General features: G+C 39.5%; 1 protein-coding gene across 1 annotated transcript in view; it reads right to left on the bottom strand.

The window, feature by feature from the left end:
- Positions 1-732: 732 nt before the first annotated feature.
- Positions 733-20,967, bottom strand: part of MTARC2 (mitochondrial amidoxime reducing component 2) — a 38,408-nt gene continuing 18,173 nt past the window's right edge. Inside the window, exons 2-8 of the mRNA XM_072647792.1 lie at positions 20,703-20,876; positions 19,591-19,753; positions 18,712-18,852; positions 9,832-9,893; positions 9,671-9,742; positions 8,558-8,723; positions 733-1,927 (exon numbers count right to left, since the gene is read on the bottom strand). Of these exons, the coding sequence (XP_072503893.1) occupies positions 8,597-8,723; positions 9,671-9,742; positions 9,832-9,893; positions 18,712-18,852; positions 19,591-19,753; positions 20,703-20,876 (739 nt within the window). The 3' untranslated portion in view covers positions 733-1,927; positions 8,558-8,596. The remainder of the gene's footprint in view (positions 1,928-8,557; positions 8,724-9,670; positions 9,743-9,831; positions 9,894-18,711; positions 18,853-19,590; positions 19,754-20,702; positions 20,877-20,967) is intronic.

Here is a 20,967-nt window from a genome sequence, read left to right on the forward strand (position 1 = left end):
CAATAGGAGGCTATACAAAACTTTGTGCAGAGGGTCAATTCCTTTAACTCTAGGAATGTGCAGCTAAGAGGGATCCCACAGATAATACTCTAAAGTGAGGAAGATGGAGAATCCAGTATTTTTCTGCTTCTGTCCAGTCACTGTCTCATGACCCTTGAGTTATATTTTCTGAACAGAAAAACTGATATGAGCCATCAGAGCCAAATGGGGAGATGTTTCTCCTGAACATAAGCTAATGCTGGAAGCCTCCGCCCTTGAGTTACTGCTTTCTTCACAGACCTTCATCCAGCATTCTGAACCTCTACTGGAAGGATCAACTGCAACACAAACGCTAGAGACATTGCTCACCTACCCCAAGACCTAGTGGAACATAGTTCCCATTGGAAGTGTTATGTTTGCCTGGAGACCTCACATCCCCAAATATCCTTCCAGTAATTTAGTTTCATATAAGTAAGTTTGGTACATGGATTGTTTTCATTTTTCTGATTTACCACAAAATCACCGATTTAAAAAACATTTGTTTTTATATGGTGAGCAAAACCAGTAGCATCCTCTTACCACCCCAACTCCTTAATTCAGTTATGTAATAGGAAAACCCAAAGTAAAAATAATAAAGTGAGGCAGCCATCTCTATGAAAGTTACTGTGTTCTTAAACCATAAAGACTGGAGAAAAATAAATGGTGAAAATTCTGATACAGCTAGTAAAAAAAAAAAACCCATAAGCCTCAAAATTTAAGAATGTTTCATTCGAATTTATATTTATTACAATCAAAATACCATAAAAGCAGAAGTAGATTATCTCATTGGCAGACTGATTCAGGGAGAATTGTTTCATAATCGTGTTGCTAAAACAGGAAATTTCCATTACTTTAAGTTAATTTTCAATATCTCTAAAAACATTCATACTCCCCTTAGACCAATCCCTGCCTTAACATTCCATTCCATTCTCCTGCACTCCATGCTTGTTAGAAATAATCCTGTCCCAGAAAAGTTTCAAAATAAGGTCTCTCCATATTAAGAACTCACATATAAAGTACAATCCTATTTCCTAATGGCAGGGAAATAAAGGTTAAAAAGTGATTTGTGAAATAGAGTCTACTAGTGGTACAAAGACAGTAAGGAGATGTGAAAGATGCGAGTGTCACAGTTCTCCAATAGGGAATGTCAGAAACATTACATTTTAAAAAGCTTGCTGATTTTTCCTCAGTTCTTTCTGTTACTTTTCCTCAGTGCTACCACAGTTAGGGATTTAAGAGATGCCATTCTTAATTAGTCTTATTTTTTAAAAATGAATTTTATTGGTGTCTTTTACTTTTCTACATCACCAGAATTTCTTCCAGTGTTCCTCCTCTTCTCTCATCCAAGAGAGCCATCCCATATTACAAATAATATTTTTAAGGAAAAAAAAGAAAAAAAGAAAAAAATTAGCAAAACTTATCGATACATCAAAAAAGTCTGAAAATATATGCAACATACCACACCTGTGGACATCCCACCTCTGCATTTCTGTCCTTTAGGCTATGCTTATTCTTTATAAATTTTCAGCTTTTAACTTTTGACTATTTTATGGTTATTCTTTGTTTAATTTGGTTACATTAATTCTGTTTAATTGTATGTACATCATGGCAGTCGTTGTGGGTGTTGTCTCCATCACATTCATAATTTCTTACAGCACATTAATATTACATCACATTCACATTCCAAAATAATGCCCAATAAATGGGCATCTATTTTATTTCCAATTCATTATTATTATCCCTTCCTCTCCCCAATCCTCTCCTCCAGATTTTTCCCTTTTGTCACATTACAGAATACAAGTATCAATAGTGAGTCAGAAATATTTTTTTCCATGACAAGTCTACTAAAAGGTTTTATATTATGGGGTCTGCAGAGAGGTCGCTGTGAGATCCTTTCCATTACTGTAACCTGAAAGAATTACAAAAAGACTGGTTATTTTACTTCCTAAGTTGCCCAAATATAATATCCCAGGGTCACAACCCCCGTTTCCATCTCATGTCATTTCAATAGGTGATAATTTTTTTATTTGGGGGCAAGGGTAAGGCAGTTTCCTACCTGTGATATCATACATGTATGTGTGTGTGTGTGCATGTGTTATCCTTTGTTCTCGAAGAGGACCATGACATCAAGATGATGACATGACTTGCAGTTGATTTTAATTTGAGTGAAGGAGGGCTGTGCACAATCACCAACCTTACTTTCTTCTCCTGAGCCATCTCATGGGATCATAGATTTAGAACTGAAAAGCATTTCAGAGATCACTTCATCTAACCCTATCATTTTTCAGAGGAGAAAACCAAGGCCCAGAGAGATGGTGATTTGCCCATGTTCACAAAGGTATTGCAATAATTGTAAGTGAGGAAGATGGGCATTCCAAACATGGGAAACAGCTAAAGTAAAGGCATAAAGGTGGGATATGGATTGCCAGCAAGACTAGTTTGGCTGTACCTTGGAATTTGGGAAAGGGATTAATGTGTAATAAGACTGGAAAAGTAAGATGAGGCCAAGCTGTAAAGACCTTTAAATGCCAAACAGAGGAGTTTATATTTGTTACTAGAGGTAATGGGAAGCCACTAGAATTTATTAAGTATGGGAGTGACATGGTCAGGCTTGTGGTCTAGGAAAATCACTTTGATGCCTTGTGAAGGAAGGGCTGGACCAACAGAGACTTAAGGTAGGAAGACCAATGAAGAGGCAGTTATTGCAACTGCCCAGTAAAGAAGTGATGTTGGCCTGAAGTAGGGTGATGTCTACATGAAAGGAGAAAAGAGGATTTAGAGACGACTTAGAGAAATAATAAGATTTTTCAAGGATTGGATTGTGGGGTAAGAGTGAGGAGCTGAAAATAAATTGCATGGGCTCAAACAGAAAGGAATACAAATGACCTCTGAATTCTAGATTTTGTCCATTTAATCACAAAAAGCAAGAAATCATTTACTGGGTGTCTGCTGTGTGTCAATCCCTTTGCTAAGTATGATGGGAACATTACAAAATAAATATGAGGTAAGATTCTTATTAGGAAAAACATTTTTTTCACTTTAAACTAAGTTCCACTGAGATATCCTTGCTGGCCAAGTATCTTTCTCCATGTTCTCCAAAGCATCCAACAGAGAGCCGGCATTTGGTCAACAATATTTCTCAATAATTGAGCAGCAAAGGAGATCCAAGGTATTTCTCTTCCATTAACAATCTGTAAGAGTTGGGGCAAATTTCCTAACTCTAGGCAACTACAATTTGTCTTTTTTCTTCCTTCTTGTGACCAAATAACTACTGAACAGGATAGCAGCTATGTTTTTCTGACCTAATTCAACTTTTTTAACAACAATTTATTATGCGTCTCTATCTAAAGGAGTGCATAATAAATTCATACTATCTAATTTCAGTAAAACAATAGTAATCCTGTATTAATAATCCTATACCCATATATCTTTGCTTTAATTTAGTATAGACGTGACAATAGTCAACACAGATTATGAAGGACAATTTGAGAGGCTGCTAGAACAAAAGTGCAGAACCTGCTGTCTCAAGGCCACACGTGGCCCTGTAGGTCCTCTAGCATAGCCCTTTGACTAAATCCAAATTTCACACAACAAATCCCCTTAATAAAAGTGTTTGTTCTGTAAAACTTAGACTCAGTCAAAAGGCTGCACCCAAGGAGCTGGAAAGCCACATGTAGCCTCAAGGTCACAGGTTCCCCAACCCTGCAAAGCTAGAACGAATGGAAAATAGGGTCTGTAAAGTTTATAAAGTTCTTTACATGCATTGCCTCATTTGATCTCCCCAACAAACTTGAGAGTAAGGGAAGTGCTTAATTGTACATTATATGAATTTTTACAGCTAAGAAAACTAAATTTCACAGTCACTTAGTTAAATGCTGGAATTGGGACTCAAAGCCAAGTCTGCCCCGACTTGAGTCCAGCATTCTTTCCATTATATATACCATAATACCTCTCAAAGGAAAAAACAACACACTAATACTATGTTACATTTTCAGGTTTGTTCTCATACTTACTGACTCTGGAATGCCATATCTAAACCTCCTTCACCCTCCTCAAGGGACCTAAGCCTCTAACTCCAAATCCATCTCACTGCCATTCAAAGGCACAATTTTCTGCCCAAGGAAAAATTCTCAAACTTTAAATTGCTTAGAATCAATTATGGTCAGACTGTTGTTCAGTCATGTCTTTGTGACCCCATTTGAGATTTTCTTGACAAAGATATGAGAGTGGTTTGCCATTTCCTTCTCCAGCTCATTTTACAGACAAGGAAACAGAGGCAAACAGGGTTAAGTGACTTACTTGTCACCCAGCTAGGAAGTGTCTGAGGCCAGATTTGAACTCAGGAAGATGAGTCTTCCCGACTTCAGACCCAGTACTCTAGCCACTGTACCACCTAGCCACCCTTAGATCAGACTAGACAATCCCTAAAGTCCCTTCTGATTCTGAGCTTCTGCTTCCCTCAACACCACAATCACTACCTGATCTCTACTTTCAATTTCTCCTACAAACTCCACCTCTTTCCCTCCTCCACTCCTTCTTCCACTCAAGTGGTCAGACCATATTACACCAACACCTTCCCCCAGATCAGTAAACTCCTATGGCTCCCTATCACTTCCAGAATCAAATGGAAAATCTGTTGGGCATCTAAAGCTCTTCACAGCCTGGTCCTTCTCCTATCTTTCCAGTCTTTTTATTATACTTCACTCCCTCCCACATGCTTTATGATCTGGTAACACAGCTGCCTTCTTGCTTTTCCTCATACACAATAAAAGATTATCTCTTCTCACTGGCTGTCCCCCATGCGCCGGGAAGACTCTCCCTCCTCATCTCCACCTTGTGACTCCCTTCAAATCCTACCCACTATCGCAGATGTGCCAAACACAAAAAGCAATAGGGCCACAAAACCATAGATAAGGCTCCCTGCAAGCTGCATAACGTCAGTTTTAAAATGTAATGTTACCTATGCTCTATTGCATTTTTAAATTTATTACGTGAAAAATATATCCCACTACATTTTAATCTGATTCAGGCTGGACCTAGAAATGTTGTGGGCTTCTTGTCTGACGCCTCTGTTCTATAGGAAGTCTTTCCCACTTTCCCTTAAAGCTAGTGCCTTCCCTCTATTGATAATCTCCAATGGATCCTGCTTGTAACTTGTTTGTATGCAGTTGTTTGCAATGTGTCTTAACCACTAAACTTTGAGCTCCCTGAAATAGACACTGCCTTTGGACTTACTTTGCATTTTCAATGCTTAGCACAGTGCCTGGCACAGGGCAGGAACTAAATAAACATTTGTTGACTGAATGGACTATTGCAATAGCCTCTCAATTGGTCTTCTTGCCTCATCTCTCTCCTCTCCAGCATATTAACCCCATGGCTGCCAAAATGATATTCCTAAGACATAGGAATGGCCACGTCATTCTCCTGCTCCCTAAACTGCAGTGGTTCCCTATTACCTCTAGGATCATGTAGAAACTTGTCCTTTTGGTATTTGAGGCCCTGACTCCAACCTACGTTTCCAGCCTTATTACACATTATTTCCCTTCACACACTTTTCTAAACAGCTAAATTGGACTTCTCGCTGTCTCAGACATATTCCCTTTCCTACGTCTGCTTTTGCGCAAGCTTTCAGTTCCTGATGCCTGGGATGCATTTCCTCCATACTTCCACCTTTTAAAATGTCTAATTTCTTTCAAAATTCAGCTCAAATGCCCCCTTTTCTACGTGAGGCTTTTGTTCATTCCACCAACTGTTAGTACCTATCTCCCTCCCCCTTCCACCCTCCACCCCCAACCCCCACCCAATTACCGTGTATTTACTTTTTATATGCTTATTTTCCTACATGCTGTCTCTTGGTCCCATATACAAACCTCCAGATAAGTTCCCCGAGGACAATGACCATTTTATTTCTCGGTCCCCAGCAACTAGCAGAATTCCTGGCACAGAGTAGTTTGGTAAAGGCTTATTCATTGGTTGATTGACTTTCATAAAACTTTATTATCCCAGTTCCCTTCATTCCACTTCTCTCTGACCACTTCTAAATGTAGCAGTCCCCAGCCTCTGCTCTCAGCCCTCTTCTTTCTCTATGTCTTTGCCCTCAGAGATCTTGCCAGACTTCAGCTGCCATCTTTATGCAAATGACTTCCCAGGATAGCTGGCAAATATTTAACAATAGATGCTAAAGGGGGGGAAAACCCAACAGTATGCACAGCACACTTTTAAGTTTAATCTGTATCGTTAACATTTTCTTCATCATTTTAAGTCTGGACAATCAACAAAGCAGTAAATTAAGCCCTGATTTGTAGCATTTGGCAATTTCCAACGTGTGGATGATGTATGATGAAAATTTAACAATCAGTTCTCAGCCAGTAGAAGCTGGCTCCAGCACACCCCTAGCATCACTGATTATTTAATATAGACTTCTAGCACTCTTTTGAGCACCAGTACCATATTTCCAACTATCCACAAGACATTTCCAAGTAGAAATGCCACTAGTATATCAAACTAAATATGTCTAAAATCAATCCAGGTTTTCCGTCAAAACCAGTTTCTTCTCAAGATTTTCTTACTTCCTTACTACCTTATTTCCTTACTACCATTTTGCTAGTACCTCAGGCTTGAAATCTTAGGCTTATTTTTGATCTCATTCGTCTTTGCCACCCACATTTAATCATCTGCCAAGTCCTGTTGATTCGTCCTTCACAACCACTCTTGGATCTCTTCCCTATTTTCTGTTCTTTTTGTCACCACCCAACCCTCATCCCTCATGCCTGAATTAGTAAATAGTGCCTCCAAACTCTTACCTGTCTAACTTATCCTGCAGATCACTGCAAGCCTGATTTTCCTAAAATCATTTCTTCAATCAAGGCACTCTCTCAAAAACAAATGGATCCTTGATGTGTATTGAATGATGTTCCTTAGTCAGAGAGTCAAAGATCTCTATAATCTGGCCCAATCTACCCTTTTCTGCCAATTTCTCACTAGTTCCCTACAGGAACTCTATGTTCTGGACACTCATTCCCTAAACACTCCCTATCATTTCTTGCTTCTACACCTCTGTTCATGCCAGCCTCTCATTCTATAAGACACGCACCCCACTTCCCAATCTTTCCTTACAGAAATTCTATCCATCCTTCAAGATACAGCAAATGCTATTAACTCTTCCACATCCTTCCTATTCTATGTATGTGTTATATTGTGGTAATTTTATACATTATCTTCTTTTCTAAATTGTAAGCTCCTTGGGAACAAAAATAAGGTTCATTGTTTTTTCTCTTATATACCTTATGATGGTGTCTTGCAAACAGTATCCTCGCGTACAATTATTTGGTGAATAATAAATCAATGAATTTTTAAAAGGGCAAAGGAATATACAGACATAGACAAAGTGATAGAAACAAAAACAAGGTATGACAATCAAGTCATCATGGAACCTGACATGCCGGAATTACTCATTCATCACAAGCTGTCCTGTGTCAGCTGTTTTAGTCACCTGGATGTGGGATGCTTTGTATCTAGAACACCAGGTATTCTTCATACAAGGCTCATAAATTAAGAGATGGATGTCTCAGACAGTGCTACATTAGCTCAGATAACAATAAGAGAATGGTTGAAGTAGCAGTAAAACACCACACTGGCAAGAAGTATAAGTGACTATTCAAAATCCTAAGGGAAGTAGTTGAGGAACATCTTTCCTGCTGAATTTGATGAAATGAAGAGGCAGTCCTCTTCCTAGAATGATTTTAATGAAGACTATCTGAAAGGAAATGTTGTTTAAGGACCCAGAGAGATCCTGTTCAACCTTGAGGGTAAAGTTCCTTGGTTGAGAGAAAAGGAAATGTCTCAGTTAAGAGTGTTCAGACAGATCCCTTATGCAACATACAATGTCATAATAGCCAAGGCCAGGAGTGGGGAATCTTCAGCCCTGAGGCCACATGTGGCCGTCTAGATCCTCAAGTGTGGCTCTTTGACTGAATAAGTCAAATCAGAATTTAAACAGAAGGCCTCTAACTTCCAATCCAGGGCTCTTTGCACTATACTATCACTCAAAGGCATAGTTCTCTGCCCTTGAGAGAAAAGGCTCAAACTTTAAATTGCATTTGTAAAAATTTTAATGAAATTTAAATTTGGTTTAACAACTTTACCCAGTTTCTTTTTAATTCTTTAGTCCCTTTCCTTGACTTTTCTATCAGATATAGAGAATATAAATAGATAGCTCTGGAGAAGAAATGACCTGCATTATGAAGGTCATCTGAAATGAAGTAGAAATGTTAACCAATGAACATCATTTCGCTGGGGAATCCTATATAAACTTTTTATAATCTAATGGAGAGTGGAAATGGGAAAAGCTGAGACTAAAATAGAGATTACAGTTGTCAGAATGAAGGGGAGAAAGAAATTTCTGCAAGTTCCAATATCACATCAAGGATAGTACACTCTCCAGAGATCTAAGGAAAGGAAAATGGAAATTCTTCCATCCTAAGCCAATTTGACTGCTATTTCATCATAATTTTGTGTGGGAGGGAAGCTTTGTATTTACCATTTCAACTGTGTGACACTTTTTACCCCACGACTTCTACTACTGAGTCATCAGATACACAGGGTCACCGACTTTTAGGCTTCCAATTTTTTCCACTGAAAAATACATCCCAAAGAGTGGGGATGACTTGTATATATGCTTCTCTGCTGGATCACAGAGGCGGTAGCTGAAGGGGACAAAGAAACATCATCAGGCACATGGAGAAAAACATACTATAAAGCTAATATGCTAGCTCAGGGAGTTGTGCAAACAACTTCTAAAACCTTTCTTGGAAAGTTAATAGGAGTGAAAATGCAGGAAAGATTTATTTCTGACACTTCTAAAAGTATCCTATTATCATAAACGGACTTAACAGTAATGCATTTGCATCTATGTTGAGAGGCCTCACTGGAGGCATTAGAAATGTTTTTAATTTTCTTGTTCAAATGTGTAGTCTGCCTACATAAATCAATCTCATAACACTTTGAATGGAAAAGAACTGAAAAGAGGAATTACTCTAGATTCCCTTAGTTGTTCAGTTGTTTCAGTCATATACAACTCTTTGTGACCCCACTTGGGATTTTTTTGGCAAAGATAATGGAACAGTTTGCCATTTCCCTCTCCAGTTCATTTTACAGAGGAGTAGTTCAGGCAAACAGGGTTAAAGACTTGCTCAGAATCACACGGCTAGTGTCTAAGACTGGATTTGAACTCAGGTCTTCCTGACCCTGGCTCTATCTACTGCACCACCACCACCTGCTGCCCCAGTTACCTGAGAATTCTGACAAATTCATAAGCTTAGCAGTCAATCAATCACTGGGATCTTAGAGCACAGTGGTCAAACATAAAAGCAAGAGATAGTATTAACAAGAACTTTAGGTATGATTTGAAGCAGAGCTTAAATCTGGGCCTTCAAGGTGGAGAAACTAACTTCATTGCATCTAAAACAATATAAGATTTGAAGGGTTCTAGGCCCACACAGTCCAGTCCCTAACTACCTACATATTTAAACCTACCCCTAGTTCTACCAATATAATACAATGACAATATGATAACATTGATGATAATACATGACAATATCAAAAATGCTGGATCTTTCCCTCCCCACCACCACTGCCCCACCATATGATCTACCTCTTCAGTGTCTCCAGGGGCTCTTTCCTGCTAATGATCCCAGTGTCTGGGTCCACGGTTGTGAAGATGCATCTGCAATACAGCCAAGAAAGAGTTAGGCAAATGTGCATGACAGCCCATCAAGCAAAACTTTAAGTAGTGAATTTGGTTAGAACTTTTACCTGGGGCAAGACAAAATCTTGTTCATTTCCACACTCCCAATTAGGATTTCATCCCAGGTATCCTAGGAGAAATAAGTTTTCTTTTGAATAAAGGCATCCTTAGGCTTTGCAACCAGTTCTTGTTGGCAGCAACTACACCTGGATATAGGGAATAATTCCCCTCCTCCCTTTAAAAAAAAAACCATTTATAGAAACTACATTCCAGAGAAGTTTTTGGAGGCAGTATAGTCTAACAGAGCTTTTATTTTTGCTCAGTTGTTTCAGTCGTGTCTAACACTTCATGATCCTTGGGGGGCTTTCTTGACAAAGACATTGGAGTGGTTTGCCATTTCCTTCTCCAGCTCATTTTACACATGAAGAAATTGAGGCAAACAGGGTTGAGTGTCTCTCTCTGGATTACAAAGTCAGTCAGTATCTGAGGCCAGATATGAATTTGAGTCTTCCTGACTCCAGGCCCAGGCACTCAACCTACTGTGCCATCTGGTTGCCCAAGGCTACTGTAGCCTTCTACTAACTGTGCCCAAGGAATAGACCAGTCACTGAAACCTCTGGCTAACCCTTACCACTGCATTCTATCTCCTCCCCTCTCCAGAGATTAGAATTTCAAAGCCTGGTGTCAAGTTCAGGGTTCTGAGATGCATACTTTTAAAAGGAAGCTTTAGGGGCATTCAAGTCTCAGGGTTACAGTTACAGAACCATAGACCCTATAAGGTCAACCAATCTAATCCTTACCTGAACAGGAATGCCTCATAAGACATTCCTGAAGATGCCCAGTGAAGGGAAACCTACCTCCAATTCCTTATGTCAAATATAAATCTGTATCTCTACAACTGTAGGAACATTTTGAATCAAATAGGCTTCTGTAATTAGGTCTGGAAACTTAGCCATCACATTTTGTGGGAAAGAAGTTGACTTATAAACTAAGTTTTGCAACCAAAATCCACTTTGAAGTTGGGGACTGGATGAAAAACAAACATTTCCAAATTATTTCTGATGTCCCACTTATTTCAATACCACGAAATATGATAACAAGACGACTTGGGCAAACACCCAGGAGCAGAAGTAATAGCATTTGCCTCATTATGATAACGGATATAGGCCACATGTTAAGATAGCTCAAACAATTTGTTGAAACAGGCAGTATACACTTCACCACAGGAGGGCAATGCAGTCACTTACAAATACACCTTATGGCTATTCCTGAAAGTTGGAACACTTGAGTCACACTCACTTCAACGTCTTTTTGACAAGTAATGAAGATCTCAACAATTTGAAGGCATACATCTATGTTAATTGAAGATTCTAATGGTGAATTCAAAGCCACAGAGTCTAGAATTTCAATAAAGTTTCTCACAGCCATGATTCGATGATAAGTAATCTTTTCTGAACATGCTGTTCGGCCCTTGCAACACATGACAGGCTAACAAACTGCCTGAATTTCAAAATAGCCTGCTTTGTAGCCTCAGATGCCAGGCTTGTACATTCCCACTAAATAGAAACATTATTTAACATTTGCAAATAAATTCACTTTGAAATAAGAGTGTATATTTAGGAAAGGGTGAACTGGCTCCAGGTTTTTCTAGGTGAAAGATAGAGGGGGAAAAGACCCTTTACAGCTTTTTTAAAATAATGCTTAACATTTACATAAGGCAGAGATTCCCAAAGTGGGTAGTACTACCCCCTGGGGAACTCTGAAAAGATACAGGAGGGCATAGTAGCCTCTTGGGTACATTGAATAAAAATAAGGGGATGGTGGATGGAAAGAAGACAAGAAAATTTTGAAAAGCCATTCATACATGTTTCATCTGTAGTGTAATAGAGTTAAAATCATAGTGATTACATTATTTTTCCAAATAAACAGAAAATACAATTATAACCCATCAGTGGTCAAGTCCACTGACAGGTCTTAACAAGCAAGTGTTGTCAAGGGAATGTGTCATGCATTTTTGAGAAGCCCAGCATACATCAGGAAGAATATGTGTGCTTAATGACTTCTTTACAATAAGATACTATATGGTTACATGGCTCAATATTGCATCACTAAAATTTCAATGTGGGAAAAAGTCCAGAAATTTACAATAAATTATTAAATTTAAGATGTGACTTTTTTAATTTTTTTTTTAAATGATAGATTTCAAAGGAATCATGGTTAAAGAAAGTAGATTTCCAGGGGGCCACTGAGTAAGGGGGCAGTAGGCCAAATAAGTTTGGGAACCTCTGATATAAGGTTTGTAGGGCATTTTAAATATAGTATCTCATTTGAGCCTTACAATAACCCTGTGAGGTAAATGACATTATTATTCCCATTTTGCAGTTGAGGAAACTGAGGCTGAGAGAATTTAAGTGGTTTGCCCAGGAGTTATACAGTCAGAGTGTTTGAGAAGAGATTCAAATTCAAGTTTTTCTTACTCTAAGCATCATCCACACGTTATGTTTGCCATATTATTCTGTCACTCTATGTGGCTGCAATGTATTTCCCTACCTTCAACCTGAATTGGTAGTGGAAATTTCCTCACCCAGGAATTCCTAATATCTATAAAGGCACAGGTCCAATACTTTTGACCAGTCATCTCTACACAAAATGAAAGTTGATATCTCTTCTAGAAGGGGAGGTCAAGAAGATAGAGGAATACCCCTCCACTCACCAGTTTACCAGGAAGAATGAAACATTCCTTAAGAACAAACAAAATGGCGGCAAAGTTGCATGGGAAGAAAGAGGAAGAGAAGGAAAAGGGGAAGGAGGAGGATGAATGAATGAAAGAACATTCATTAAGCATTTACAATGTGCCAAGCACTGTGCTGGGCTCTACTGAGTACATAAAATAAAAATTAAAGACAGTCTCAGCTCTCAAGGAGATCACCATCTAATGGTGAAAAACAAAATATAAAAAGAAGAGGAAAAAAAAGCTGGGGGAGGAGAGAGAGGCAGAGGAAAGTAATCCAGGGCCTAATGGATTCCTGCAGTCCAGGTAGGACATAATCTGAGCAGGTGAGAGTTTCAGAGCTGATTTCATCTTGAAGAATAATGAGTTTCTGGAGATGTTTAAGTCCAAGAAAGTAGCCAGGTGGGAAATAATGAGGTGAATTCTTTAGGTGCCCTCCTTAAATGGTGAAGAATCAGGAGGAAGGTCTCCGATGTCCACCGTCCATCCTCTCTAATCAGAGGGAGGGAGGGAGGGAAGGTCTCCAGGAGCAGGCAGAAGAAGAAGTGAGAGTTTCAGAATTGATTTCATCTTGAAGAATAATGAATTTAGTGCAGAAAAGTAACCTGAAGTCAAGTCTAGTCCAGCATTCTTTCTATTGCACCAGACTACCTCAACTCTGTTATCTCAGTAATCAGCTTACACCAATAAACCTCAGTTTTGTAGAGTGGACACATGCATTCATGGACAAAATTATACTTCATTTGAAACCTGTTTTTCCCAGGAATATTTTATCTATATTTGTCAATGATAATAATAGGTATATAATTTATCTACTGTTTATATATATATATATACATATTTCTTATATTTTTATACATTTATATAGTGTCATAGTTATATAGTTTACATAGAGAGAGAGTGTGTGTGTGTGTGTGTGTGTTTTAAAATTTGTACAGATGTCATCTCATTCTTTCCTCTCATAAGAACCATGGGAGGTAGACATTATTATTATTTCCATTTTGTGAATGAGGACACTGAGGTTAGGAGAAATTCAGTGACTTGGTCCGGGTCACACAGGTAGGAAGGGGTCTGAGGTAGGATTTAAACTGAAGCCTTTCTGACTCTGGGTCCAGCATTCTACCTAAAGTGCCACCAAGCTGCTTCAGAAATAGGAAGTGGATTCTCACCCTGTATTTGCAAATTTCCTTGCCTCTCTTTCTTTCCCTGTCTCCAGCCAAACCCACCACAATAAGTTTTAATGATATATTAAAGTACCCTGGGGTACCTACTTATTTAAAGTGAGCTTTTTATAAACAGGAATCCTTTTGTAATGTGAATAGTCATTCCCCTTTACACTTATCAAATCAATTTATCTTTTTTCATTGGTTTGAATTTCTTTTTTTCTCCCTAAGTATCCCAATATGCTGTGATCCACTGAACACAGCAATCTAGAAAGAATTGAAAGTGAACATCACCCATGGAAAACCATTAGTCTACACTGTCATTCCTATGCTAATTCACCTAAATCACAAAACTCTGCCATTTTTATTTAGTTGGCCTCTTAAATACTGATATGCATTAGCATTTTCCCATTAACATTTAACAAGATCACCAGGAATGGAAAGTGTTATGGCTGAGCAATGGTACCATGGAGCCAAGTTAATACTACCCTTAGAGCCTTAACTACTGTGCCTCCTAACTCGTGAGGATAGGATTTTTTTTTTACATTTCAAATGGCCACATATTTCTATATGAAAATGAAAGTCAGTGTATAAAAAGAACAAAATGTTTTATAATTTAAAAGGCATCAATGTTTTCTTTAAACTTACCATATATGAAAAGAAGCATAACTAAAGTTACAACTGAAACATTTATGGAAGTTAAAAGTCACCTATAATTAAAAAACAAACTATCATCCATCCAAAATACCTAAGAAGTGGTGCTTAAGTTTGGATGAAGTCTATAGCTTTTTCCCTTGTTTGTCAAGTCACTAGAATATGCAACTACTGCTAGCCAGAAATACAAAAATGATCCGGGTTCCTAAGCCATGAGATCTTTTTTTAATAGTATTTTGTGTGTGTATTGTTTTATATCAGAACACCCAACACAGATCATAACTACCAAATATTTAGCTGTGTAAAATAGTTATCTATAGTACATAAATACAAGTAAGAGACATGATTTTTTAAAATAAATTTGTTGTTGAGTTGATTCAATCATGTCCAACTCTTCAAGATCCCATTTGGAGTTAGGATATACTTAGACTACTGTCTTCAATTCATTGTACAGTACAAGTACACAATCTTCACTGGTGCCTCTGAGAACACTGAACTAGGCACTTCTAAAGAAAGTGTCCTCACCCTCATCTTTAGCAATCTTCCTCCGGCAATCAATTGTCCCAGTATACATGACATTAGCTCCCTTGTGCCCAGATTACATCACCACCTTACCTATCAAAGGGAGAGGAAACCATCACTGCTACAGTAGTCACTGATTGTGCAGTCATCCAATTTATCGCAATCTGAATGGTCTTAACATCTGAAAGCACATCTCCCACTGTATCATAGATTCTCAAGGAGGCTGTTCTATATGATAGTAACCCCTTGCTTTGAGACATTGAAAACTTGACACAAGCAACAAACTCTATCCGACAATGATTTTCAAAATTTCTACCAGGCCTTTGAATTTTCTTTCAGTGCCAAATTTCCCAATATCAGTGACCAGGCAGGTTCTTGCAAAATCCAAGAGGGAGACAAAGCAGAGAGAAGTGGCTCCATCTGCTTAGCACCAGAAGTCAGACTGATAGCAAAATACTTCCAAAATTGTGGGCACATCCTCTCCCAAATACCTGCTTATTGCTTCTCCTTAAAGGCAATGTTACGGGCCTGGGTGGGGAAAAATATCTGATGACACTTGATAAGTTACCCTGCCAGAAGAGATGCATTCTAGGAAGAAGGTGGAATAGGTCAGAAACTTCCAGGCTCACACTTCCTCCACAAACACTTTGTTCCTTTGGAATTCAAACTATACAATCTCTTATGCCTTTACACTGCTTATTAGTAGTAAGTTGTTTACTTGTGGGCTTTATCTGCTATAGTAGATTGACTATACATAGTCTCAGAGATAGCAGTGAAATGCCACCAGTCAGGAAGTCCTCTGTGAAGGAGCGGGGCTGTTTTGTCATGTATAGAGGAAGCGGTGGTGGGGTTGAAGGCAGAGAGTCAGCATAAGACCCCTGAAAGATGGGTAGAGCTTGGCTGCCTGCCCAGCCCCAGCTTCCCAGCTTAGACCAAAAGGACCATGAGTTCTTAACCTGGGATCTTTGATCAGATCCATGAATTTAGATGAGAAAAAAAATCACCTTTTTATCCTACGTATTTTCTTCTATGCATTTAAAAAATATTATTCTGAGAAGAGGTCCATAGGTTTCACCAGAGTACCAAAGGGAGGCTACTCAGAATCACTTCCCCTAAATGTACATTTAAGTAAGACTTTTAACCTAAAAGGAATGTCACAACAGTTTGCTTTTCTTACTGAGATGAACCCAGGAACACTTCATTCCCAAAAAGAGCTTTTCAGAACACAAGGAGATGATAAGTAAGGGGTTCCTATAGGAAGTGGTCTTTAGTCACCCCAACAGAAATGGAACAGGGAGGAAGTTTAGAGATCATGTGGTCCAACCTCCTCATATTCCTGAGAAAACTGGGATCTGAACAACAAATGATTAACCCAAGGTCATTTAAATGATTTAGTGACAAAAATTTGGACTAGATCTCAGGTCTACAGACTCTCTCAAGCAATTCAATTCAAAGAATTGATTTAAGGACCTACTAAGTGTAAGACTGGTGAGCTAGGTCACAAAGTGGACAGAGAGCTGGGCTATTCCTGAACTCTTCCTGAGTTCAAATATGGCCTTAGACTATGTGACCCTGGACAAATCACTTAATCCTGTTTGCCTCAGTTTCCTCATCTGTAAAATGAGCTGGAGAAGAAAATGGCAAATCATTCCAGTATCTTTGCCAAGAAAACCCCCAATGGGGTCAGAAAGGATAGGACATGACTTTGAAAAACAGCTGAGCAACAACAAATTTATAAGGCACTGGGTTATGCACTGAAGAAACCAAAACTAAAATGAAAAGAGTCCTAGCACTCAAGGAGCTCACATCTAATACGTCAACAGAGCAAATAAGTTCCTAGTCATTTGAGAAGGGAGAAAGAAATATCAATCTGTCATAGAAAAAGCTTTTAGGAGTAGGCGGCACTTGAGGTCAGCCCTGAAGGAGTCTATGAGGCAGAGGTAAGGAGGGAGTGCATTCCAGGCATGGAAGGAAGCCTGCATAGAAGCACAAAAATGGGAATAAAAGTACCATATATTGTAGTTACCCATCTCTGCAGCTTAGTCCGCCACCAAATGGAAAGTCATGTGGGGTCAGGGACTGTGCCTAACCCAGAGATTAATGACAATTGACTGGATTAATGCACACTGAGCATTTATTTCATTTAATGGTCAACCAACATTACTGAGTGTTTTTCAACTGTGTAAGATGGGAGCACATAAAAGAAAAAAAAAAAACACAGCCCCTGCTGTATAGGAGTTTGGTTAGGAATAGGGCCCAGATCAGTGACTACTGATACAGGGAACTCCCCAGGTGAGGAAACTCCCTCCATCAATGCAACAGAGTGCCTTCTCTGCAACTTGTAGGCTTAGACAGTTGCCAGAAGTTTAAAGTTAAATGACTTGCCCAGGGTCACCACAGCTAGAATGGGTCAGAAGAAAGACTTGAACAGAGGTCTTCCTGGCTTCAAAGTCAGTTCTCTATCTACTATGCCATATAGTCGCTCAGATTCTACCTCAGGAAACAAAATAAATGTTCATGAAACAACTGTAGAGCAGTGATTTTGTTCCTGGGAGGATGAAAGGAAGGGAACTGAACAAGGTTCACCAACCTTTTCTCTTTTCTCTTTCCAGCACAGCTAGAAATGATTTGCTAAGAGCAGGGAATGGTATTTTCTGACCTTAACTCAGAAAAGAATTACACTGAGAGTTTGAACTAAAGACAGCAGAGAAGCCAATTCAAATGAACAGACTTAAATTCCTATGGTCTTTTTATAGCTGGATGGAACATGAGCTCTAGGGAGCTAGGATCCTAGCACCTGTCACAGCAGCTCAGCCAAGGAGTCAAATGGAAACCCAGCAAATGGCAGGAGGGAGTTCATCAGAGACATCCAGTCAGCAGAGCAACTTAGTGGAGATACCTAGGAGGGAGCAGGGCGATGACATCACTAGAGGGCCTCTAGGTAGTCCTGTAGGGCCAGGGTAAGCATTGCCACGAGACGTGCATCTTCCTGGTCACATGAATTCTCTACATATATGACTCTCTGTACATGTTCCCTGAATGTGCCCCCTCTCCTACTGGTGATGGAGTAACCTGTGAGAGAGTGCACCGCCATGTGGTTGGAGGAGGATATAAAATCTTTCTTGTTATTTATTTTGCTAGATTGTTTAATTAAGTATATTTTGCTTTAATTTCTGTCTGTTTGTTCTAGTAAAAACAACAACAACGCAGCAGTGGGAGTTTGTTGGCTTTGATTCCAAGTGAATTATGAGGAACCAAGCTGGAGTGGAGGGGGAAGGTCTGCATATGAAAGAGACCCTGAGCACTAGACAACTAAAAAGCAAATTACAAGGCAATTTAAGTGTGAGTATGAGCAACAGCAGGAGACATTGCGATACACTGGAAAGAGCTGTTTCTGCACTCGTTATGCAATACATTATATTCTCCAATACTATACATTACATTTTCCAATGCATTATCCAACACATTACATTATCCAGTATAATACATCCAATACATATCCAATAGCTCTTTGAAAAGGCTAATCCATAAGGACAATATCTACAAAAACGTATGAGGAAGCATTTTGCTCCAGCAAAATAAAAGAAACGTGTGTGTCTTCTTGTGTGTGTGTATGTGTGGGGCGGGGTAGGGGGCCGATGGTACGTGTATAAGGATATTAAAAATATCTCTGTCCTCAGAGGTAACTCTTCCAGGCACACCTGAATCAAGATCATTAACTCAACTAAGAGAGCCTTTCTTTTTAGGTTCCTTGTACTGCTTAACGCAAAGCATGGCACTTAATAGTTTTACTGGTTTAGTTTAATATTTAACTTTACAAAACAGTCTACTGTGAGACAACTCCAGGAAAGATGTTCCAAATGAAGCTCACAGCTTACCTCCTCAAAAGCACCGCAACCAGTCACCACGATGTTTGGCCTAAATTGTTCCATTTTTAGTTTCTTCTCCAGTCTGGTATTAAGATCCGACAGGGAAGCTTCTGAGAGCATCATGATGGGAGAGCAGTCAGGATAAGCCACCTGCCATAAAAATATATATCACCATGACCATCAAGGGGAGTCCTAAAGTTGTCCTTTCCTTTAGTTTCACACACAAAGCTTGAGTGGGTCACTGAGAGAAATTTCTAGGGCAAGGATGGAGAACCTGTAACCTAGAGGGCCACATGTGGCCTCAAGACCGCAGGTTCCCCACCCCTGTTCTAGGGGCTTATTGGGCAAGGAAAACACATTGAGAAGCAGAAACAATTCACTGTCGAGACATGGGTGATCAAGAAAGAAAATGTTTGGCTGTTCTGTCAGAATAACTTTGCTGAAAGACTTTTTTAATCCTGATACCAGACTATTTCTATACGCCCTGTCTCCACAGTTTCTCGCTCGGAAAGCACAGTCATGTATTTATGGGCCGTGACTGTCTCCTCTGCTCAGACTTCAATAGAGGAAACGGTGTCTTGGAGTTCTGTCTGGGCTACAAGACAGAAGCAACAGGGCATAGGAGAGGGTGGGAAAGCATGAGAAAAAATGAACAAGAAAATGAAATATAGGATAGAAACAAGTATCAGCCCCTTTATCACTAAATAATTTTGTGTCTGAAGCCCTCTAGCTCTACTTTGCCTGGATTCAGTCATCATTGTTCACAGGCCTAATTAAGTCAAGTCATGGACAAAGGAGAAAAGAAAAGTTAAGCCCTTTCTCTACTATCTCCCCTCAAAAAAATTATTAGAAAAGGTGGGGGCAGGGAAAAACATGTTCTCATCTCACCTCATAATTCTGAACAGAGGGATGAAAAATTTCTTTTGACTTTCTTCCCGCCATGTGGGTCTCAAACTGAACCAGTCGAAATGTTTCTGTTTTTAAGAAGCTGCTGATCCACTGAGCTACTTCATCTCCACAGTCCCTACCCTGAACATCAACACCAAATACCCTGTGGGAGGGTTACAAGAAAAAATGAGGATTACAAGAGGGGTCGGTGCTGAGAGGAATTGTCAACAACAACAAAAAATTAAGCTCTCTAACTAAAAATACCATCCAGTTTCCCTTCCAACACGGACGGCTTGACCAAATCTTTTGTCAGGACTTCACTATCCCAGAGGCCTCCCCAGCCCTTACAGGATAGCTTGTGTAGCCTGTGCCCTTTGCAATTTGTGGTTGAGCTCAACACCTTTCAGAGTTGTTTTATATGGTGGCTTGGTATCATGAGATATTTACCCAGCCTTTCTGGTCAGTCACCTCCTCTGCTGCCCAGCATGCACTCCCCAGACCAAAAATCTTGGAATTACATTTGATAATCTTTTACTCTTCAACTCCTACATCTTGTTGTAAGAGTGGGATAGAGTTCCCTTGCTCTCACTCCTTTGCTTGGCTCAGAGCTGGGATGATCTCTGTCCTAACCAGAGCAGGAAGAAAAAACAGCTCACCTCTAGGCTCTGGAAGCTTCTTATGCCTACAGGATATTTCCCAAAGTCCTTTCCTCTATCTTGCTTCTGTTTCTGAGATTTCTTTGGACAGACTCCAGAATCAGCATTCTTTCCAAATACTATGCTACCTCACAGTGGAAGGCACTAAGGAGTCAGATAGTTCTCCCTGGATATGTCCTGAAGCCTAGAATTCCAACTCTTGCCCTATACCTCTCCATTCATTCTTCATTTACCCCCTTTTTTCCAGATGCAGATAAGCTTGTGCTCTTTTAAATTCTTTATTCATTTCAATGTATATGCCTTCTATTATGGTCTGGACAAATCCTAGCCCTGAAATAAAGCTTTGAGAAACTCTAAAAATAGAAAAACCAGTTTTATTCCAAAAAATGAAGAGTAGAATCTTGCTCCTCCCTCCCACCCACACCCGACTCCCCCCTTCTCACTGTGGCAGAGCACCTGCAGTCCCGAACAGCATTGGTGGAGGATAGTTTTCTTGGTACAACCAGATCATCCATATCCGGAGCACTGAGGGTCATCTGGTCATCGTTCCATGTAGTGGTGATCAGTACCAGGCGAGGCTCCTGCCTTGCAGTGACCATGTGACCATCTTCTTTAATCACCAGCCAAAACCTACAGAGACAAAGAAAAGTTTCTGTGCCATCCTTCTTGGTTCTCTGATCTCCTTCTCCTTCAATCCGAAAACACCGTGTCAACTGTGGTG

Source organism: Notamacropus eugenii, chromosome 2, assembly GCF_028372415.1.
Source record: "Notamacropus eugenii isolate mMacEug1 chromosome 2, mMacEug1.pri_v2, whole genome shotgun sequence".
Taxonomy (NCBI): domain Eukaryota; kingdom Metazoa; phylum Chordata; class Mammalia; order Diprotodontia; family Macropodidae; genus Notamacropus; species Notamacropus eugenii.